This window comes from Rhamphochromis sp. 'chilingali' (genome assembly GCF_963969265.1).
Source record: "Rhamphochromis sp. 'chilingali' genome assembly, chromosome: 3".
In the NCBI taxonomy this organism is placed as follows: Eukaryota; Metazoa; Chordata; class Actinopteri; order Cichliformes; family Cichlidae; genus Rhamphochromis; species Rhamphochromis sp. 'chilingali'.
Window position 1 is genome coordinate 30935900 of NC_137931.1, and position 24604 is coordinate 30960503.

General features: G+C 40.4%; 1 protein-coding gene across 1 annotated transcript in view; it reads left to right on the forward strand.

Moving 5' to 3' along the window:
• The window catches only part of naaladl2 (N-acetylated alpha-linked acidic dipeptidase like 2), a gene marked incomplete at its 3' end in the record, with an annotated part of 348164 nt that overhangs the window by 120407 nt on the left and 203153 nt on the right, over positions 1–24604 (forward strand). Inside the window, exon 7 of the mRNA XM_080877950.1 lies at positions 4622–4765. Coding sequence (XP_080734076.1) covers positions 4622–4765 — 144 coding nt within the window. The remainder of the gene's footprint in view (positions 1–4621; positions 4766–24604) is intronic.

Below are 24604 nucleotides of genomic sequence, written 5' to 3' on the forward strand. Positions count from 1 at the left end.
TTTGCACAACACTGGTCACTATATTCTTCATTTCCGGTTAATACTTGTACAGCTGCTGTTATTGTGTATATATTTATTTATATTTAGATTTCTTCATACATTCTTATATAGTTCTATATTGTGTATTGTGTATTTTGTTGTACAGTTATTTTATTTTCAACTTTAATTTATATATTTTATCTTATTCTTCCCAGTTAAATTTACCCTTCATTCTAATTTGTGTTGTACAGTTATTTCATTTTTAACCTTAATTTATATTTTATTCCTTCCTAGTTAAATTTACCCTTTTTAATTTTTCATATTTATTTCCTATCTTATTCATAGCCTTTTCCTTTTTTGTTTTCTTTAGGTCACGAGCAGTTGTCCAAGCATTTCACTGCATATCGTACTGTGTATGACTGTGTACGTGACAAATAAAATTTGAATTTGAATTTTGAATTTGAATTTGAAATCCCGCAGTGCCAGACGTGTTCCGCTGCTGAAGCCAGTGCATGTCCAGGCCCGTCTGAAGTTTGCCAGAGAGCACATGGATGATACAGCAGAGGATTGGGAGAATGTCATGTGGTCAGATGAAACCAAAGTAGAACTTTTTGGTATAAACTCAACTCGTCGTGTTTGGAGGAAGAAGAATACTGAGTTGCATCCCAAGAACACCATACCTACTGTGAAGCATGGGGGTGGAAACATCATGCTATGGGGCTGTTTTTCTGCCAAGGGGACAGGACGACTGATCCGTGTTAAGGACAGAATGAATGGGGCCATGTATCGTGAGATTTTGAGCCAAAACCTCCTTCCATCAGTGAGAACTTTGAAGATGAAACGAGGCTGGGTCTTCCAACATGACAATGATCCAAAACACACCGCCCGGGCAACAAAGGAGTGGCTCCGTAAGAAGCATTTGAAAGTCCTGGAGTGGCCTAGCCAGTCTCCAGACCTTAACCCCATAGAAAATCTGTGGCGGGAGTTGAAAGTCCGTGTTGCTCGGCGACAGCCCAAAACATCACTGCTCTCGAGAAGATCTGCATGGAGGAATGGGCCAAAATACCAGCTACTATGTGTGCAAACCTGGTAAAGACCTATAGTAAACGTTTGACCTCTGTTATTGCCAACAAAGGTTATGTTACAAAGTATTGAGTTGTATTTTTGTTATTGACCAAATACTTATTTTCCACCCTAATTTACGAATAAATTCTTTACAAGTTCTACCATGTGGATTCATGGATTTTTTTTTTTTTTGACATTCTGTCTCTCACAGTTGAAGTGTACCTCTGGTGCAAATTACTGACCTCTGTCATCATTTTAAGTGGGGGAACTTGCACAATCGGTGGCTGACTAAATACTTTTTTGCCCCACTGTATGTACTGCATTGCAAAAAGTCCTGCCATTTTATGATATGATATACAGAAGATATACAACAGATACATTAAAATTAAAACTGAATTTATGACAGTAAGGAAGCCACAAAAGTGTTTAAACTGTTGTTTGCTGAATTGATTATATTGTTTTTGTTTTAGTTACAGTAGTAATAAGGAGGCATTGAATATATGCTTTGCTTCTCATTTGAACACATTAACTTAGAGATATGTTACAAGCAATTTTTAAATGACACTAAGTATGTATATAAAACACCTACAAATAAAGTGAACATCCATCCAATCATTTTCTTCTTATCTGAGTTGCTTTGGCAGCAGCAGGATATTCCAGATGTTGTTTTCCCCAGCAACATTTTCCAGTTCTTCTTGGGGGATCTTGAGATTTTCCCAGGCCGGATAAGATATAATCTCTCCTGTGTGCTCATGGACTACCCTGGGCTTCTTTTTGACTGAGCATGCCAGTAAGACCTCCAACAGAAGATATATAGGAGGCATCTCGAGATGCCTGAAACATCTCCGCTGACTCTCTCATGCAAATGAGCAGAGGCTCTAATCTAAGCTCATTACCAGTGTGTGAATGTGAGAGTGAATGAATAGTGGTATTGTAAAGCACTTTGGGTGCCTTGAAAAGCGCTATATAAATCCAATCCATTATTATTATTATTATTATTATTATTACCAGACAACTTAGGCTGAGGTTAGAAACCATGTAGAGGAATTCCATTTCAGTTGCATGTATCCACAGTCTAATTCTTTTACTCATTTCTCAGAGCTCATGGCCATAAATGAGTGAGTTTTTGGAATTTTTAACTTCTCTTAAGGGAAAGTGATGACTGGATTTTTACAATAGCGGTTACTCGAGGTGGATGGTAGCACTTCTGCTATTGTTTTTTAAGCCTTTGTTACTGTTGCAATCAGTCATAATATTCGTCTACACCTAGTACATGTTGTCTACCCCAAGTATATATATTTAAGGCTCGGGGGAATGATGTTGCTTGGCTATTTATTCAAACTGCATGGACCTTAAGTAAGTGAATTTTATTTTATTTTCTTAATGATGGCAAAAAAAAGTGATGACAATTGTTCATATTGGCTGAATATTTAAAAATCATTTCTGTTCGAAGTAACTTAAAGGGCTGAAGGAGAAAAGGACAAAAGAAGAGCACAATAACAGTGAAGATAACATTGGAATGAAGATAAAAGGTGCCCAGTAACATGGACACAACTCTTCCCTGGATAGATGAAACCTGTGAAGGACAAACAGTGTTTCTGGTAGTGACAGGAGAGCAGTCAGGATAATCAGACAAGCCTGCCCATAATGATAACTGAATGATGAATTAAGCAGGATATGGCACAGACAAATAATGTGTTCTTCATCATGTGGCAGACTTCAGTGTGTTGTTTTTTGTTGATTTTTTTGAATTTGTGTCACTTTTTTGATGAATAGTATCCTGTGAAGTAAGATAAATCAATTATATTTCTGTATTTCCATAATAGTGACGTGTGTTCTTATCAGTAAACAAAAACACGGAAATTTAAACTGTGACCAACTGATGGTAATCATTTTGTTTCAAGTGTGTAATCAACCAAATAATTTCTACATATGTTAACAACAAACTGCCTCATTAAACCTCATTAACTGTACTGACTGTACAGTCGATGTTATACCAATAATCCATCTTTTATTATTTTTTTTGTCTATTACATTGAAGTCAGGAAATGGAAAGAAAACTTGAAACCAATGTTTAGTTTTCATTTGTTTTTGTTTTTTTATTACAGATCACGAATCCTTTGGAACAAGGTTCCAAGGAGACAAAACATTTCTTTGAGCATTCAATTTGTTGAAAACAACTGAAACTGGCTGTTTTACAGCTGATCAACAGTTTCGGACCACAGTCCTTTAAAAGGCCAAATCTTTGCAAACATGTGGATTCATTATTATTTTCCGTCAGGTAGTTACAATGTCATAATTTTCTGATGGTAAAGGCAAAAAAACGTCCCCTTTTTGAACGTGGTCGGGTTGGGTCTCTCACAGCGCACAATCGCTGCTGAGGTCGGATGGAGTAAGACAGTCATTTGGAATTTCTTCAATGATCCTGAGGGTTATGGAACAAAAAAGTCAAGTGGAAGACCCCAAAAGATTTCACCAACATGGGACATTTTTTTCTCTGATGAGAAAAAAAAATTAACCTTAATGGTTCTGATGGTTTCCAACGTTACTGGCATGACAATCCCACAGATCCCACCTGAGATGTTTTCTACGTGGCACAGTGGAGGGGACCTCTTCCAGGAGAATAACATCACTCTTATGGAACATCCTGCATGTTCTGTTCCCCTGATCTAAAACCAATTGATAACCTTCGGGGATGGATGGCAAGGGAAGTTTACAAAAATGGACAACAGTTCCAGACAATAGATGCCCTTTGTGTGGCCGTCTTCACCACTTGGAGAAATGTTCCCACTCACCTCGTGGAAACGCTTGCATCAAATATGCCCAACGAATTTGATCAACAGTGATCAACAATAACGCTGGAGCTACTCATTACTGAGTTCATGTTTGGAACTTTGATTTCTTTTTTTTTGGCGGGGGGTTACAGGTTTTTTTTGGAGGTGTGGTCTTAAACTTTTAATCAGCTGTAAAACAGCCTGTTTTAGTTTAAGTGTTGTTTTTCAATAAATTGCATCCTCAAAAAAATGTTTTGTCTCAGTCCCATTTCTTGTTGTTGCATGTTGAAGCTCTGATTTTTTTTTTTTTTTTACCTGATTTTGGTTTTTTGGGTTGTTTGTTTTTTTTGCCATTTTTCAAGTTGTCTTAAACTTTTGATTAGCACTGTATTCTTAAAAAATATTTATTTTTCCTTTGTCGTTGATTGCATACTGTGTTTTGCTACTTTGTGATTGCCTTCCTCATTCTCATTAGTTCATCTCATTTCAGTTCATTTAATGTGCAGTTAATTCTCTCTCTATTAATTTCTGTGTTCTTTTTCATCTGTCAGTTTACTGTCCATTTGTTATACAAGTTCTGTACTGACCTTTATAAATCCTGAATGTTTTCCAGGGTTAGCATAGTAAATAGGACAAACTCCAAATGAGAACTTTGAGTATTTCCATGTTTTGTTTTGTTTTTTATAAAGTCTCTGTAATGATAGAGTTACTTTGAATTACACAAGTAACAAGTTTTGTCTGTTTTTGTTGTAGCCTCTCAAGTTTCTGACTATGTTTTCTTTTTCTTTTTTTTATCTCTCTAGTTGGGTTGTCAAAGGAAGCACGAGGAAGTCTGACATCTTTGTTGGTTCAGCCCATCTCTGCCCTCCTCGCCAAGACATTGCTGTCATCGCCATCCACGGGCCAGGAAGGCTCTTGTATTCCTCTAGCAATGCCTCCCAATACAGGTAAGCACACAGACTACAGGAAACCAGAGTTGCTAATAATGTCTCATTCAACAGAAAGTGTTTTCAAAAGTATGAGGGTTTTTTTTTTTAATTGATAAAAACAAACCAGCTTCAATCACAAGCGAAAAGTTACAGCATGCATGAATGGGGCAGTGTATGGAGCACATGAGTGACACAGCTTTAGGACATGTTTGGATTAAACCAGGCATTATGATCAATGAAGCATTGTGCTTAAAAGCATAGGATATAGATTTATCAGTTCATCTAGGTTCTATTAGTCTCCCTTATCCTTAGGGTGCCTATTGTGGCTCGCCTTGTAATCGGAAGGTTGCCGGTTCGAGCCCCGGCTTGAACAGTCTCGGTCGTTGTGTCCTTGGGCAAGACACTTCACCCGTTGCCTACTGGTGGTGGGCAGAGGGCCCGGTGGCGCCAGTGTCCGGCAGCCTCGCCTCTGTCAGTGCGCCCCAGGGTGGCTGTGGCTACAATGTAGCTTACCATCACCAGTGTGTGAATGTGTGTGTGAATGGGTGGATGACTGGATATGTAAAGCGCTTTGGGGTCCTTAGGGACTAGTGAAGCGCTATATAAATACAGGCCATTTACCATTTCATTTACCATTGTGAGTTTAGGGTCTGTGTCTAGAGCTTGCATTTTTGTACTGGATCTGTCTGTCTTCCATCCAAAACCACTCTGTTAGGACAACTTTCTTAACCACTGCATATGTATATATAGCACTCATAGTTGAAAATAGTCTAGTTAGACTCACTGAGTGAAAAAGTTACACATATAACTTTTCTAAATTGGACCTCTGTGATCCTGTGGAAGCTTCCAACCCTACTGCTGTTGAGCTCTCATTACATTACTTATAGATTTTAAATAGAAAACATTATAAATGTTATTTAAGGTAGAGCAGCTTGATGCATGAATGTAAAAAGGCAGAAAGGAGTATAAGAGGTAAGAGACATATAAGGAGGATTATGTGACAGTCATGGTGGAGATTAAAGAAGGGACTGATTCATTACTATAGCTTATTGTTACTGGTTCTTTTTAGCTACTAGTATATTACCCAAAGTTTATGGTGACATACAGTTTTAGTTTAATCATTATAGGAGCATGTTTTGTGCTGATGCTTAAACATAGGTTGAGAAAAACTATGATGAGCTATTTATGCTAATTAGCAGTAACAAAATGTTGTATTTGCTAGTTCAATTCAATTCAATTTTAATTATACAGCGCCAAATCACAACAACAGTTGCCTTAAGGCGCTATATATTATAAGGTAGACCCTACAATAATACATGCAAATCCAACAATGATATGACCCCCTATGAGTAAGCACTTTGCAGTGTAAATGTCTGAGAGCAACATAAAAGCTAGTTTTGTAAAAGTAATGGCAAAAGATGTGTAAAACGTTAACTGAGAATCCATCACATTAAAGAAGAGACAAAAGAGATAAAGGTCAGAATGACACCCCTAGTGTTGACCTGTCAGTAGGCAAATACATAGAGAAAGTCAATAATTTCCTTTGTGGAGCGGCTGCAATAAAAAGGGAAAAAACCCTCTTTTAATATAAAATCATCCTGGGCTGAACTGGATTCACGTTTAATGGCCATCTGCCTCAACTGATTGAAGTTAGGGAAGAGCAGAGACAGAGGAAAGCTGAGCACTTAGAAGCAATAAAAAAATATGTCAAATATCAACCAGTGATTCTATTTACTATAGCAGGTAGGGCTGCTTGATTATGGCAAAAATGATAATCACGATTATTTTCACTAAAATTGAGATCTCGATTATTTGACGATATTTATTTAACCCTTTAAGACCTACCATAGAACCAAGTCCGCCAGAGCTTATATTTTTTTTTTTACATGTTGTAGTGCCATTTGTGGGAGCATTTCAAGTTGCTATACATCAATACAACTGTTATAGCCCATATTTTAATAATATGTATGCATTAAGTCCATAGTAACTACATTAATTGCAAAAAAGTGCAATAAATTACAAAAAAAACTGAAAATCGTTTTTGTTTTTTTTACATATATTTCTACTTGGAGAAATTTAAGAGGTTTATCCCTCAAAACTTTAAATACAAAAAAGTTGCAAAAAATAGTTTACAACAACAGGAAATTAATTTTGAGTGTCTTCATAGTTTTATTTTGGAGATACAGCAATTTTTATATACTGCAGGAAAAACAAAAAAACAATCCTATGATGCAAATTTGCAAAGAAAACAGCATGTGCATCAAAATAAACTATTTCCAGCAGTGCAATAGGAGTTCTAAGCATCCCAGAAACTATTCAGAAAAGTCAAACAAGGCCTACAAGTAAAAAACTACATTTTTAGCGAAAATGACGTCACTTCCTGTTTCGGGCAGGAAATGGCGACATGCGATAGTTCTCGCTGACGGCTGTTTCAATGTGGGAAGTGTTACGAAAAGCTGATCGGATCGGCAAAGCCTGTTTCTGGAATATTATGTTTTTGTTCCTGCAAGCGCTTTTTATGCAATTTTTGCAAAGCTTTATGTGGAAGGAAACCATGACTGAGGACAAGCTGATGGCATTAGATGTAAGTTTCATATGCAAAAAACACTATTGCGCTAGCTTACATGGTTCAGGTTCTACAGCAGGGGTGTCAAACTCAAATACACAGTGGGCCAAAATTCAAAACTGGAACAAAGTCGCGGGCCAACGTTAATATTTATTGAAAAAAATCTTCCTCCAGATATAACAAGGAACCTTTTCTTACAGACTCAAATAAGTTTTGCTGAAAAACTGAATATGGAATAAGCAACGCTTAATACTGAACGATATAGAACTTATATAAACATATATAACTTAATATTGCACACATGCAAAATTGAAATTCCAATTAAATAACATATCACTGGAATGCATTTCTTAAATAAAAATTGTATTTGCAGCCTTCTGATTTAAATTTTAGCAGTAAACTTTTTCCCCAGGCTAATAATAAATGTAAAAATAAAATAACAATAATAAACCACTTAACTAATAAAAATATCATTAAACGTGAAACCATTCAAGCCCATGTCTGGGAGTAGCAAGACAAATTGCACAAAGAAAATGGTAATTATAGCTCAGTTTGCTACACACTGATCTACTCTGATGCGTCCAAGCCAGATACCTGGCATCTCTTCTTGGATGCTAGTTCCTCAATGTCTGGGCTCAGGCTCTGAGCTGAGGAAATCCTCAGGATCGAGTGAAGGTGTTCATCGGTCAGACGTCTCCTGTGAGATGTTTTGGCCATCTTCATTGAGGAGAATAGTTGCTCACATAGGTAAGTGCTGCCGAACATGGAGAGCATCTGAGCAGCGTGGGTGCGGAGCCCAGGCATTGTGTCAGGGATGAAATGTGGAAATTGTAAAGCGCCCACAGCATCATACTTTGATTTCAGCGTGTCACTACACTGGAGTTCAATCAGCTCCATTTGGAGGTTTGTTGGTGCTTTTGCCACGTCAACTGCAAAAGGATTACTGAGCAGTTCAAATCGACATTTCTGGGCGTCAAAGTCGGCAAACCGCCGGGTAAACTCAGTACTGAGTACACAGAGTTTTTCAGCAAACTGTACGCATGGGAACACAGCAGTAGAGATTTGCATGTTCATCGTTTGGCAGCAGGGAAAATGGCCCAGGTTTCCTTGTAGCATCTGATTCTGCCACAGGCACAATTTCGTTTTAAAAGCCCTCACTGCAGCGTACATATCTGTGATGATACGCCCCCGTCCCTGAAGCTGCAGGTTCAGCGCATCGAGATGGCTCGTGATATCACACATAAAGGCCAGCTCACACAGAAACTCTTGCTCCCTGAGCTCAGCTGTGTCTTGCCCTTTGCTTTCCAGAAACTGAAATATTTCCTCGCGTAGCTCGAAACATCTGTTCAGTACTTTCCCTCAGCTTAACCACCTCACCTCCGTGTGATACGGCACGTCTCCGTATTCCGAACCACACTCCTCAAGAAAAGATTTGAATTGGCGGTGATTCAGACCTTTGGCTCTTATAAAGTTAACTACTCGTGTTACTGCGGTCATAACATGTTCCATCTTTAGGGCTTTACCACAAAGTGATTCTTGATGTATGATGCAGTGATAAACAGTCAGCTCACCCGCACAGTTCTCCGCTCGCATCTTCTCCCGTACCCTGCCCACCAGTCCGCTCCTTTGACCACACATCGCTGGTGCACCATCTGTCGTTAACCCCACAAGTTTTTCCCATGGCAACTTCATTTCAGTTAGACATTTGGAAACCTCTTCAAATATTTCCTTCCCTGTGGTTGTTCCATGCATTGATTTTAATCCTAAAAGTTCTTCCGTAACACAGAGAGTTGAGTCCACACCACGGATGAAGACTGAAAGCTGGGCAGTATCAGAGGCGTCGCTGCTCTCATCCACAGCGAGGGAGAATGCAACGAAACTGTTTCCCTTCTCCATCAGCTGGTTATTTAGATTGTTGGCAAGTTCACGTGTGATCAGCTACTGTGTTTCTGCTCAGGCTAACATTTGAAAATGCTTGCTTTTTCTCTGGGCACACAACGTCGCAAACTTTCATCATACAACTTTTCACAAACTCTCCCTCACTGAAGGGCCGGGCTGATTTTGCGATCTCTGCTGCCACAACAAAACTAGCCTTTACAGCAGCCTCACTTTGTGATATGGCTTTTTTGAACATAGTCTGTTGTGAAACAAAACTTCTTTTCATCTCTTCTGCTTTCCGGCGCCTTTGAGTCATGTCCAGGTCCTTGTACTTCTCTTGGTGTTTCGTTTCATAGTGTCGTCTAATGTTGTACTCCTTGGTTAAAGCCACATGAGCTCCACATACAAGACAAACAGGTCTGTCTTTTACATAGGTAAACAGATATTCTGTCTCCCACCTGTCCAGGAAGCTCCTGTTTTCGTTCTTTCTTTTCGCCATTTTGGGAGAGGTAGCGCGGCAGTATTCGCGCGGTTGCTATGACTACAGTCAACAGAGGAGAGGGCGTTAATGGGTCCTGTCCTGACTGACGCGCCAAAACGCCAACAGAGCATCCTGGGAGTTGTAGTATTAGCAGTACATGCGCTGCTTAAGACCGGCGGGCCAGCTCTAATAGTAATTTGGTATGGCCTCGCGGGCCAAATGTAATTAGGCTGCGGGCCAAATTTGGCCCGCGGGCCAGAGTTTGACACCTATGTTCTACAGGGACTCAAAAATAGTTACACAAAACAGAGTGTGCTGCTCTGACCGGCTTTAAAGGGTTAACAATAACAATGTATTGAATAATGACTTTAAAAAAAATAATATAAAATAGTGTGCAAATACTGATAACAGTGCAAATGTTTGCAATATAAAAAATAAATGAAAAATGTAAACATCTATGTTTAGTGATGTAGCAAAGTTTACACACTGTGTCTACTTGATCCACGTCTGACTCCGCGAACCCATAATGTTTCCACACCACTGAAGTTTTTTTTACCTCTCTTTTCAACCAACGGCAGTCACTCTCCTCTCCAAATAACTTCTGCTTAGCTTTCCGAGCTTCCCTCGGGTCCTCTTAATTGTTGTGACGCATGTTCGAAATGCAGAGCGGAGCAGCGCGAGAGTAAAGCATGAGGGAGGTGCTCATAATCGGCACAGTCATTTTTAATGATTGTTGAAAGCCCAGATCGTAATCGTGATTAAAATTCGATTAATTGAGCAGCCCTAATAGCAGGTAATTTTATTTTGAAAGAATAAAACATTCCTTTAACAAGTGTCAGGCATGGGCAAGCAGTGTAGAGCAGCAGTCCCCAACCCCCGGGCCTCGGACCGGTACCGGTCCGTGAGTTGTTTGGTACCGGGCCGCGAGAGTTGAGGCTCAGGTGTGAAATGTATGGTTTTCAGGGTTTTTATCGGTTTTCAGCGTTATTTTGTTATCGTTTTGATCGTTAAATCTGTTTTCCTGGGTCTTTTCACGTGTGTTATGAATAAATCTTCTTTTTTTGGTACCGGTACTAGTTTTATTTTGTTGTATTTGTCCGTGACACCTTAAAGGCCGGTCCGTGAAAATATTGTCGGGCATAAACCGGTCCGTGGCGCAAAAAAGGTTGGAGACCGCTGGTGTAGAGTATATTATCAACTGTCCTACAGATGTCCTGCTGCAATCCAATTACAGGCTTTGCATGGATCCCTTTCAATCATTTTGAGTCCAGTATCAGGGCATGTCACAGTCTGTCTATAATTACACTAAAGACATCTGTCCTAGATTTGATTCAGACTAGAGCTGAAAAAAAATTATTTGGTTTAAAAATTAGCTAATCAAAAGAAAAATATTTAGCTTAAAATTTGAATCAATACATATTTAAAACATGTTTACATGTTCAATCACAAATCATCTTTAGTTCGGGTTAGTTACTTTAGCTCTGGCTTTTCTTCATCACTTGACTGGATATTAGCCCCTGTTAAATAGAAGAAAGAAGTTATTTAACAACATGAAACTGACTGCCAGCCAAAACATTTTCAAATGAAATTAATAGGTCCAGTGCTGAACTAGAAATAATTTGGAAAATATTTATTAACTGCTGGATGTTTATTAATTTATTTCATCATAGATGTGGGGATATTTTTTAATCACAAGACAGCATTAAACAGAGACGTTTAAAACAAACACACAAAAGGCGCATAAAGTTACATAACCAATAAAACATAAAATAAAGTGTTAAAAGAAAGTCTAGATTTGAAATGCAAGAATAAGTGTGTGAGATGCTGTTTCTGCAGCACTCACATGGATAACCTTCACCAGCACCTACCCATGCTTGCATATCAGTCACACTCTATGGTGACTCATGGAGTTCATAACCTGGAATTTCCAGCAAACATTGCTTGGTTAACTCACAGATGTGACCCAAATGCCTCCTCACCACTGCAACTCTAAGGTTTTGTGGAAGGGTTTAAAAAGCAGCATGTCCTGAGCGAATCTTAAGTCCTTTGTTTTTTATTCTCTATATGTTCTCCATATGGAATACATCGTCATATCATTTTATAGAATTTACTAATCTAGATTTGCAATTAGTACAAAATTTGTACACTACATTAACAGCATTGAGGTCATAGTCAAACATATCTGGTTTAAAGGATAATTCATAGTGGGTTTTGGTACCTAAAGATTTTACATGCATTCAGAGCATGTGAAAATTTTTTTAATCAATCACTGAACTGTCTAAAAATGATTTTACGGTAAATTTACTTACTTAGAATTGGAATTTAAATTGGTGACTGAGGGCTTCTGGAAGCCATGAACAAAAGCATAATCTCAGAACCAGTTTTAAAACGGTTAATGAGTTGTATTGTGTACAGTATCAAAAAACAAGTAAAATCTGCTATAGACGGAAAAAAATATTGAACCATACAAATATGAATCCACTTATTCCCATCCTAAAGTAAGACACAAAACAGTTACTGATTTGGAGTTTTAGGCCAGAATGAACAAGTGTGGCCTACATTTTCATTTTGGCTTGCATGGATAAGAGAAACCTGGGAGAGTTTTGAAAATAGTCTACCTGTGTGCATCGTCATTTAAAAGAAATGCTTCTATCTAATCTAAACTGAAAATCAAAACGTAAATAGCAGCCTTATTATAACAAGTTGCACATTTATGTTACTGAAAGTTGAAAATTGTTCAAATTTGATGGAACCCAAACAAAGTGCAACAATGCTGCAGCCATTTTTAATAGTATTATTTGAGACTCTTAATTTTGAATGTGCCAGAACTATGAAAAATGTTTCCAGACAAAGAGTGTCTAGATTGAGTGCTGACATTTTTTAGGTTTTATTTCTGGCACTCTGGTTGATTTGACAACACCATGTCTGGTCGTTTTTATTCATTTTTCACTGCTGTGCAAAAATTCAGTTTTTCAGAATAAGACAGCTATAGAAACTGATAAAAGAAGTTAAATTTGAGGGGCAACAGGGGACCTGATCCATTATACTCTATATTTTATATCACCTGTTACTACAGCATTGTATTTCTATACAGATTAACTGTAATATAATAGAATAAATAGTTTGAAAGACATCATTACAACAGACCTCCTTCTGCTAAAAGATGCAAACAATATAGGCAATACATCTGAGCAAAAATACTTTTTTCCAAATGTGATAATTAGGCTGGTGCTGAGAGAAAAGAAACAGAAACAGAAGAAAGCAATCAGCGAATGTCAAAGAGGCTAAGAAGCTCATAAAAGAAAATATATATGAACACTACTTGCAAGTAGTATTTAAATGTTTTAATACTGCTGTGGAATGCTATGCAATGTGTGTAAGTTAGATTGCTAATGATGAACTACATTTTTCTGAATAATTCTGATTATAACTAAAAATATATGTTTTTGTACCACTATTTTTTTTTTCAAATATGACCATCATTGCACCTGTTAGTGGGTGGGACATATTAGGTAGCAAGTAAACAGTTTGTGTTGGAAGCAGGAGTGAAGACTAGATAACTGGGTCAGAGTATCTTGGAAGCTGGAGGTCTTGTGTGGTGCCCCCAGTCTGCAGTAGTCAGTATCCTTCAAAATTGGTCCAAGAAAGTAACAGTGAAGTAACTGTGACAGTGTAATGGGTGATCAAGGCTCATTGTTGTATTTGGGGAACAAAGGTTGGTCCCATTAGATGAGCTACTGTAGCTTCAGTTACCAAACAGTTTAACGTTGATGGTTGGGTGTATTTGCATCAATTTTTCTTGTGAACACATGGCATCAGGATATATAATAGGAAGGAGGAGGTAGTGTGATGCTTTGGGGAAAGTGCTGCTGAGAGGTCATAGGTCCTGCCACGTGGATGTTACTTTAGCACAAACTACCAGCCTATGCATTGTTACAGACCATGTACGCCCATTCATGGGAATGGCACTCCCTGATGGCTCTGGCCTCTTTCAGCATGATACCACGAAGCAAAAATGGTTTAGGAATGGTTTGAGGAGAACAACGCATTTGAGGTGTTGACTTGACTTCCACGTTTCCCAAATTTCAGTCTAGTCAAGCATCTGTGGTATGTGCTGAATAGAATAGAATAGAATAGAATAGAATAGAATAGCCTTTATTGTCATTGTACAGAGTACAACGAAATTGGAGTGCCACTCCCTTGGTGCAAGTTTCAATAATAAATATAAATGTAAAATATAAAAAGTACAAAAAAAACAATCGTAAGTACTCAAACAATAGTATGTACAATATATACAGGATAGCAGCATTAATATAATGACAGTATGAATAGCAGCATAATATAATGACAGTGACGGTATGGAATAGGTTCAATTGTTTTTGTGCTTATTTACTACGGTGATAGCTCTGGGAAAGAAGCTATCCCTGAATCTGTTTGTCCTGGTTTTATGTGACCTGTACCGTCGGCCTGACGGTAATAGTTCAAACAGTTGGTTGCTGGGGTGAGAGTGGTCCTTGATGATATTGCCAGCTCTGCTGAGGTACCGAGAGTTTGCAGTGACCTCCAGGCTGGGCAGAGAGCAGCCAGTGATCTTCTGGGCTGTGTTGATGACCCTCTGCAGTACTTTCCTGTCTGCAGCTGAGCACCCTGCATACCATGTTGTTATGCCGTACGTTAGGATGCTCTCTATGGTGGCTCTGTAAAATGTCACCAGCAGCCTCTCCTCCAGGTTGTTCCTCCTGAGCACTCTCAGAAAGTGGAGACGCTGCTGGGCCTTTTTAACCACCGCTGTAGTATTTGCAGTCCAGGAGAGGTCATCAGATATCTGCACGCCCAGAAACCTCATGGAGTGTACCCTCTCCACACAGCTCCCGTGAATGTAAAGTGGGGCCGGGTCTGCTCTGCCCTTCCTGAAGTCCAAGATAAGTTCTTTAGTTTTCGTGGTGTTCAGTTGGAGGTTGTTAACTGAACACCACTCAGTCAGTCTGTTGACCTCATCTCTGTAGTCCGACTCATCCCCCCTTGAGATGAGTCCAATCACTGTGGTGTCATCCGCGAACTTTATGATGGTGTTTGAGAGATGGGTAGGGGAGCAGTCGGATGTGTAGAGCGTAAACAGGAGGGGACTCAAAACACATCCTTGTGGAGACCCGGTGCTGAGTGTGATGGTGCTGGACCGGTGGGGGCCGAGTCTGACAGACTGTGGTCTATTTGTCAGGAAGTCCTTGATCCAGAGGCAGATGGGGGTGGAGAGTCCCAGGTGAGACAGTTTCTGGACCAGGATCTCCGGGATGATATGATTGAATGCTGAGCTGAAGTCCAGAAAGAGCATTCTCACATAGCTTCCTCGGTGCTCCAGGTGACTCAGCGCAGTGTGGAGCGCTATGGTGATAGCGTCCTCGGTGGAACGATTTGTCCTGTAGGCAAATTGGTGGGGGTCCAGAGTGGGAGGCAGACCGGCCCTGATGTGCTGACAGACCAGTCTCTCAAAGCACTTCATCACTACAGGCGTAAGTGCAACAGGCCTGTAGTCATTTGGGCTGGCCACAGCTGTCTTCTTGGCGATGGGGATGATGGTGGAGGTTTTGAGGCAGGGCGGGACGGTGTTTGATGACAAGGAAAGGTCGAAGATTTTAGTGAAGACTCCGGTCAGTTCGTCAGCACATGCTCTGAGAACCTTTCCATGTATTCCATCAGGACCTGCCGCCTTCCTGGGATTCACTGACCTTAGAACACACCTCACTTGGTGCTCCCTAAGTGTTAGTGTGCCAGTGCTGGGGGCGGGTGGAAGTGGTGTGGCAGCTGAGGGCTTGGTCGTCTCAAAGCGGGCGAAGAAACGGTTTAGATCCTCAGCCAGTGAGGCATCAGTCCTAGATGTTGCCTGGTTATTGCTTCTGTAGTTGGTAATGTGATTGATCCCCTGCCACATTTTTCTGGGGTCGTTGTCAGCAAAGTGATCTTCAATCCTCCTCCTATAGGCAGCCTTAGCTTTCCTGATGCCTCTACTCAGGTCTGCCCTGGCCGCCCTATACGCAGCCCTGTCCCCTGACTTGAAGGCAGTGTTGCGGCTTTTTAGGAGGGATTGCACTTCGCTATTCATCCAGGGTTTTTGATTTGGAAACACCCTGACCCTTTTGTTGACGGTGACATTGTCAACACAGTTCCTGATGTACGAGAGTACAGTGTCCGTGTACTCCTGGAGGTTGTGGCTGGAGAATAAATCCCATACAGTTGTTGAGAAGCAGTCCTGCAGTTGAGAAAGGGCTCCTTCAGGCCAGGTTTTTATTGTCTTTGTCTGGGGCTTTGTTTTTCTCAGCAGGGGGGTGTAGGTGGGGGTGAGGGACATGCAGAGGTGGTCAGATCCAGCCAGGTGGGGGAGGGGTGTCGCTCTGAAAGCATGCCTGATGTTTGAATAGACATGGTCCAAAGTGTGTTCTCCTCTCGTAGCAAAGTCCACGAACTGGACAAATTTAGGAAGCACAGTCTTTAGGCACGCTTTGTTAAAGTCGCCGGCGACAATAAAAACCCCATCGGGGTGGGCAAGCTGTTGTTTGTTTATGGTGTTGAGCAAGAGGCTGAGAGCCATGCTAACGTTAGCATCCGGCGGTATATAAACAGCTATCACAATAACTACTGTAAACTCCCTCGGGATGTAAAAAGGTCTGCACGAGACTGCCAGAACCTCCAAATCAGGAGAACAGTGTGTGTGAATGATCCTGCTGTTACAACACCACTCGTTATGCACGTAAACACATAGCCCCCCTCCTCTGCTTTTACCTGAGTTGCTGTTTCTGTCATGCCGGTGTAGCGTGCGGCCTGCTAACTCGACTGCAGCGTCGGGAATCAGCGGGTGAAGCCACGTCTCCGTAATAAGAATAATGCTGCAGTTACGTGCAAAGCTTGTGTTGGCTATCTGTAGCTCCAATTCGTCAAGTTTGTGGGTGATGGATCTGGCGTTCGATAGGAAAAGGCTCGGAAGTGCTGGCCGGTGTGGATGTTTGCGTAGCCTAGCGTCTGAGTCCGACCGGCATCCCCTCTTCTGCTTTCTTTCCCTCCGTCGCCTTCTACGCTTGCTGGGCGGGCAGACCATCCACGGTGACCCTGGCGGTCTCGCTATCTCCACCAGGATGTTGTGTGTTCGCTGATAGTCGCCAGAAACAGACAAACTATATTTAAAACCTAGATCAATTAGGTTCTGGCGACTGTAAGAGATGGTGGCGTTGCAAACATTCAAAAATATCCACATTAAAAGTAAAAACGAGCACCAAACTGGAGAGCTAAGAGCCGCTGCACCCGTGCGCGCCGCCATCTTGTTTACTGGACAAACAAGTCAGATCCATGGAGACCCAACCTGGCAACTTACAGAACTTAAAGGATGTGTTGCTAATATTTTGGTACCAGATACCACAGGGCATCTTCGGGGGTCAAGTGGAGTCCATGCCTCGACGGGTCATGGCTGTTTTCACAGCAACAGGGGACCAACACATTATCAGGCAGGCGATCATAATGTCACACTTGATTGTATTTTGCCCTTTAATTTGAAGAGTATGTTAATAGGTTCTACAACTGGCAATGAAACTACTCTGTATTGGGAATACTAGCAACCTGAAATTTAGTTTTTAATGCCTCTTCTTTGTCTCAGTGCGGCTTCAGAGGCTTTTCAACTTTTCTAGTCCATAAGGTAATAGCTCTGTAACTTTAATCAAAAGTATGTAGCTAGTGAGTTTGGAGAGATTAGTGAGCTTCCAGATAAAGAATTACAAGAGAAATAGAGGTGCATATGTTGTAAGTCATATTATACACCCAGTTTGACAGTGACTTCTGTAGAGTCCTAATTTCAGTATTTTTATTCAGTCAACAACTGCTGACAATAATTCAATATTAAAAAATTTAATTGCTGCCCAAAATTTTTGCATCCATGAATACATTTGCTCTCTCGTCTTGTATTGCGTCTCCTTTTTAGAATCAGAATCAGAATCAGAATCAGAAAGGGGTTTATTGCCAAATGTTGAGCAGGTTTACAACATTAGGAAATTGCTGCGGTGCTTCAGTGCAAACATAGTGTCATAAATAGCACTTAAATAGACATGAAAAAATAAAAGTAGGGATAAGAATTAAAAGTGCTACGTAGAAAGATATATACATGAGTGCAGGTGGTGATCAGTGCCAAGCATGGAATGATGCAGTGACACAGCGTAGGGTCATGTGTTAGTGGTGGGAACAGTCATATGGTTATTGTTCATGTGTCCAACAGCAGAGGGGAAGAAACTGTTCTTATGGCGAGAGGCTCTGGTGCGAATGGACCGGAGCCTCCTGCCTGAGGGGAGCAGGTCAAACAGACTGTGTCCAGGGTGAGAAGGGTCAGCTTTTATTGTAGTTGTATACCATCTTTCCCCATGTTATTTTTTAATATTTAATTATGTGAACTTTCATTGCTGTAAAGTTTGATTGGCATGAAATGTTCCTGTTTTCTTGGTTCCACATCTTGTTCAAGTCATCAGCAGCAAATATGTCCTCTTGGGGGTTGGGCAAACGCCAGAGGTCCACAGTGGGCTACCGACTGTTAGGCCCAGTACTGGTATTAACTGTAGGGCACATGTGGGCAGGCTGTGGACTGCCCACACAAAGCAGAAAGAAGCCCATAGTGGGTCTACAGTATGCCCATTCTTTTTTATTTGCTGGAGAGAAACAGCTGTTAACTAACCTACTGTGAATGAGAAGAAGAGGTGCAAGGCCAAGCTTTAATTCTAAGAGCTACTTTAACCTGTTTTTCATCCATCCGTACACCCATCATCTTCCGCTTATCTTGGACCAGGTCAGGGGGCAGCAGCCTAAGCAGAGAATCCCAGACCTCCCTCTCCCCGGGCCACCTCATCCAGCTTATCTGGGGGAACACTATGGCGTTCCCAGGCAAGCCATGAGATATGATCTCTCCAGCTGGCCGAACTTCTCACCCTGTCTCTAAGGGAGAGGCCAGCCACCCTTTGGGGAAAGCTTATTTCCAGCACTTGTATCCCCAATCTAATTTTTTCGGTCACTATCTAAAGCTTCTGACCATAGGTGAAGATAGGGATGTCGATCAACCGTTAACTCGAGAGCTACGCTTTTATGCTAAGGTCTCTCTTCGCCACAACAGACCGATACAGCATCCACATCACTGCAGTCGCAGCACCAATAAGTCTGTCGATCTCCCACCCCCCTCACTTAACAAGACCCCGAGATACTTAAAATCCTCCACTAATTCGTCCCTGACCCGGAGTGGGCACTTAACCTCACTTAACCTTAACATCCTATACTTCCAAAAGCACTTCAGTCGAATGCCTTCTCCAAATCCACAAAACACATGTTGGGCAAACTCCCATACACCCTTAAGTATATTTGAGAAAGAGCTGGTCCAGTGTTCCACGACTGGGATGAAAAAACACATTGTTCCTCCTGTAAGACAGACTCTTCTTTTTGGGACCCTGGCAAAGACTTTCCTGGGAAGGCGGAGGAGTGTGATCCCTCTATAGTTGTAGCACACCCTCCAGTCCCCATGCTTGAAGATGGGAACCAAAATTCCAGTCTGCCAATCCAGAGGTATGACCCCTGATCTCCACGCAGCATTATAGAGGCATGTCAACCAAGACAGCCCTACAACATCCAGAGCCTTCAGGAATTCAGGTCGAACACCAAGGAGGCCATGCCTCAGTAACCTTACCCCCAGTGGTGGACGAGTCATTCCCTCATCCCCAGACTGTGCTTCCTATATGGAAGACATGTGAGTTGGTTTAAGGAGGTCCTCAAAATATTCCTTCCACCACCTGATGCTGGGCTTACACTGTGCGATTTTTGGCCCATTTTGAGCCGATTTTTGAGTCGTGCGACCGTTTTGGCGATCGGCCCGATTTTGGCCTTCATCGTGCGTTGTGCATCGTGTAGTATACGTGGGGTAACGAGACGCGATTAACACCTCACGACCAGCTCCCGATCATCAATCGCTTGGTCGGGAGGATTTCAAACCTGTTTGAAATCCTCGCGACCGTCGTGAGGGTGTCACCGCAGTTTGTCACACTGCGCACGCACAAACACAAATGTCAGCGAAAAAGACGGCGCAGCACGGCAGTGCAGCGTGTGATCTGGACACAAGCGATGGAGGTACAACTTGTAGAACTTTGGAAAGCTCATCCGAGCCTTTTCGATGTGGCCTCACAAAATTATCACGACACAACAACCGTGAAAATAGTTGGATCTACACTGCTGCTCAATCACAGCTGCCTGATCAATGTTTTTCATTAGCAATTTAGCAAAGTTGATGGTGGTGGTGTGCGTGTCTGTGTGAGTGAAAGACAGAGAGAGCGAGCGACAGAATTTCTGTTATAACCTTCATTTTATGGACGCACAGTGTGAGCACTCAGGTCGCATCAGTCGTATAGTGTGAGACCCTGCATCGTGACCTGTGAACTTCTAACCCCTGCGAGTCAATCGTACAGTTTGAGCAGGAGCTGAATCGCACGACTGAAAAAATCGCACAGTGTAAGCCCAGCATGACTCAGTCAAAATCTCCGAACTCCTCCCACACCCAAGTTTTGGCTTCATCCGCTGCCTGAGCCGCGTCCCACAGGCTATCCACCAAGTGTTGATCAGTTGACGGGTCAGCACCTCTCACCCAAATGTCCAGAACACATGGCCACAGATCTGATAATACTGATCTAATAAAAGTTTCAAATTTGCCATTTGTTCTACTATGACTGCGGTGATGTTTTTTGACATCTTTACTACTACACAAGCAGGACTACGGATATTTTCATTGGCATATTGAGGTACATGTGTGTTCCCACTTTTGTACTCTATTGAAGCATTTTGTATATGTGAGTATGTATATAAAATGAAATGTATACAATATAAATGGAAAATTCTTTCTTTCCTGCTTTTGAAAGTTTAAATCCTCTTTTTTATCTCAGTGTCTTTACTACAGTTCCCTATCACAACACTACCTTCTGCTCCCTCACTTTCTTATCCTGAGCCCTCTGTCTCTCACTTGAGTCTCTGCTCAGTCGTCATCTCTTGTTGTCCACATGCTTCCCCTATTGAACGTGTGTATGGTCTGTCTATTTCCATTTATTTCTCGATAAATCCAAGCAGCTGGTCATTGAATGGAACACTGCATTCTGCCCTTTTCCAATGTTGCACAGATAACAGTCACACAGCCCACACACAGTTCATCACGTTTATGCACCCATGTGGCCTGATGGAGTGATGCACCCCTAAAACCCAGTGGCCAAAGACATGAGTACTATTGACTGAGTGATTGGGCATGTGTGTACCACATTCACTTTATTGCTTTTTTTCCAGTTGTGAATTTGAAACTCATTAGGTTTAAAACATTTCGGTGCTTTTGAGTATTGCAGTCAACATAATTTTTTTTTTAATCCCTGAAAATCTATACCACGAGTCTTAGTTTGTAGATATTTTGGTTCAGTTATTTGTTTTTAGGTCTCTACTGGGCAAAACAGTAGATGATTTCAGTGTAGCAAATGGTGTGTCAGATGCTGTTCCAGTTCTGGCAGGGGTACTGTTGGTTTTCGAGTGGACATTTTGAATGTGTGTGAGTGTTTGTGTGCATGTGTTTGTCCCTGCTCTTAGAAGAAAGGCATCTTCGAAGACTGATCTTATTGTAGAGCCAATGGTTTTGCAATGTAGGCTTCTTTTTCAAGTGTTTCCATTACTTCAAATGAGGCAGAAAGAGGGAAAGAATAGTTGCAAGGGAGGGAGCGAGTCAAAAGGGAAGACAAAGAGAGAAAGCGAGAGAGATGTAATCTGTCTCCAATCGATTGGCTGCACCTCTGACCACTCTTGGGATCCCACTATCATTTGTTTCCATCTGTCTGCCTCCTTTCATTTTTTTCTCTTTCTTTTTAATTCCGTTTCTCCTTATTTTCTCTTTTAATTCCCATTCAATTAAGGCTGGGTATATTGGCTGGCCATTGGTTAATTGCTTAGGGGCCCTCCATGGAGCTCACCAGACCTTAACGAGATGATGTGGTTGCCCTCACAGTACTTTTAGCAATGTACGTGTGAGTGAATTTGTGCATGTATGTTGGCATTTTTTAAATGTGTGCATATTTAAAGTGGTGTCCAGCTTGATTATTCCTTTTATAATATATTAAATTAAAGATCTAATTTTATTAGATCTGTGTAAGACACTAGCTTATTCTGTATATGATCTATTTGATGTTAATAAATGTATAAATAAATAAATGTGCAATATGCAAGCCCATCTGCTATAACCCCACATACTTCATATTCTTGAGTTGCCATAAAAGCATTCATGAATACAGCCTTTTACATAGCAGATAAGAAAAATTTTTAACATTCAAAATGTTTAGCATTCATCTGCCAGACAGTTTATTTTATAAGCATATAGCTACCATTTTGAAATGTATAGTTGTAGCAAATGTGTTTAGAAAGAAAATACTCCTGATACCCATTTCATATCTATAGCTAAGCTATAGATATCACACATCTATAGCTAAGCACCTTGTTAACATTAACTTATACACATACTCAGGCACATTGGAGGTGACTTGGCTTTCAAAGATCCATTGACAAGCAAACTACCAACCAGCTGGTCCTTTATGTCAAATTTCAGATTTAAAATCTTCCTATTTTTTTTTCCAGTTAGCTTCCTGTTTGAATTTTAGTTTGAAACTATTGTTGTTCTTTGCGTTCTTGCATCTCTAATTGCTCATGTTAATTAATACGTTAATGAATACCTGGTACTTTTCTGTAGTCTGTGGCCATGTATTTGTATGTGTGAGTGTGTGTTTCTGATAGATGTCACTTCCCCCATGTGTTGTGCCCTTTAAAGATTGATTAATTCACTGAGCACACGCTGTCTAAATCGGGCCTTGGGGCTTTGGCGCCAACTCTATCTGAGTGGTGTGTCTGTTGACCAGACAATTACCAAGCTAGTCCATCACTATCTCTAAGGCCTGTTGCAAGCCCCAGTTTACCCTGGCAAGGCTGATTAATTGTACACACACATTTACACTTTGAAATGCCAGCAAGTACACACTTTCACACACTTTTCTGCATTCATGCATGTTCATATATCTTATTGGACTTGAAGTCAGAATCTTTGCACGGCCGGAGTGTTTGTTGAATTAGCAGATGGAATGATTGCAGATACTGACAAAGATGTGACAATGACTCATAATGTCCTTCTGATATATAATGACCCAGCAGGTGTACTTGTGATTGGTTGTGTTTGCTCATATACAGCGTTTTACTTATTTATTTATTTTTTAAATTGAAGCTAAATGCTTTTTCTTCTTCCGATCTAAGCTTGGCATATATCACAGCTAAGATACGCTTATGTAAAATAAAAGTTTAAAAAAACATAGACTTGAGACTTGAGATGTTGGAAATACTCGCAGTTTGTTTTCATTTTTTATTGAAAGTGAAATACAAAATTTAAAGAACTATAAAATATTTTACAACACGGTTATCCTGAAACCTTTTCTACTGATTGGTGGGATAGGACTGCGTTTACTTGTGAAAATGGCAGTGCATTGCATTTTAATAAGTCTAGAAATATGTTCCATCATTTTGAAAAGGTTAAAAGTTGGCATTGCAGAATGTGCCTGAGTGGTAACAGAATAAGTGCCCTAAAATATCAACGTATCAGTGACAACAGCAACAGTCCCCTTTGAAAGTCCACAACAACATGCTTTACATATAATCATGTCTTCTTATATAAGTTACTATAAGCAATATAAATGCTAAAGGAAACTAAAATAATGTTTTACAGCCAAACAGAAATCTTTAAAAAAAAAAACTCATATAAGTTATGTTACTTAGATAGGAGTAAATACTGCAATGTGTCCTTTCCGTTCAACGAACAGTACTGATATTATAACTCTGCACTTTTTATTTTTCCTTTATTATTATTCTTTCACGCTTATTTTGGCCAAAGGCACTATTACACCTCTACTGAAAGTTACAGTAGGTTTCCTATAATTCTCTAACTTGCTTTTTCTGCTACACTCTACATTTAATACCCTCTAGAAAGGCTAGACTTTATGTTCTGTGATTATATAACAGATCTTTTCATTTCATTTCATTCTCTGCCAGAGAATTCAACATTAATGAATCAATGGTACAGAAGTGGAGGAAGCAAGAAGAATGAGTTTAATAAAGTTTGATTTATCTGACTGCCTTGTTTCGCTTAATGTGCCTTATAATCCCGTGCACCTTATGGTCTGAAAAATACGTACTGCACACTGCAGTTTAATGTTGCAAAGCACCTCTTTTTAACTTCAGTGGATATTATACATGGTTATGCTCAGGATATGTCAGCCCATTTCTACTGGAAATGCCTTTTGGTTAAACTTTCAGCAAGGAATTTGTATTCGCACTGTTAAATTTTTATATAGCTTTAATGTACATAAAAACCAGCTTCTTGTTTAAGTGAAAATAAAAGGAAGGTTGTCTTTTTGCACTAGTAATGTTGTGGAGTTGTATTTTGTCTTGCATCAATTATATCGTCAGTTATATCGTTATCGCAAATTTTCAAATATATATCGTGATAAATATTTTTGGCCATATCGCCCTGCTCTACATGTAAAGATAGATCTGGATATGCAATAAGACTTTAATATTGCAATATTAATTCTAAAATGAGGACCAAATCCTCCCTCTCTCATGGGCACACAGAAACATACTGACAGCACCATACATTCATCTTGCAGTTATTAATGGTATAAAATTGTATTTGATTAAAAAAGCAAAAAACAAAGTCAGAGGTATCTAAAAGTCTTTTTGTCTGCCTTTTAATTTTCTAATATGTACAATTCTTCTTTCTCACTCTGTTTTATCCTGTCTCCCACTCAGAACAAATGCCAAAAGTGTACCAAATTTCCATGGAAATTACATTGCAAAGCCGCAGAGG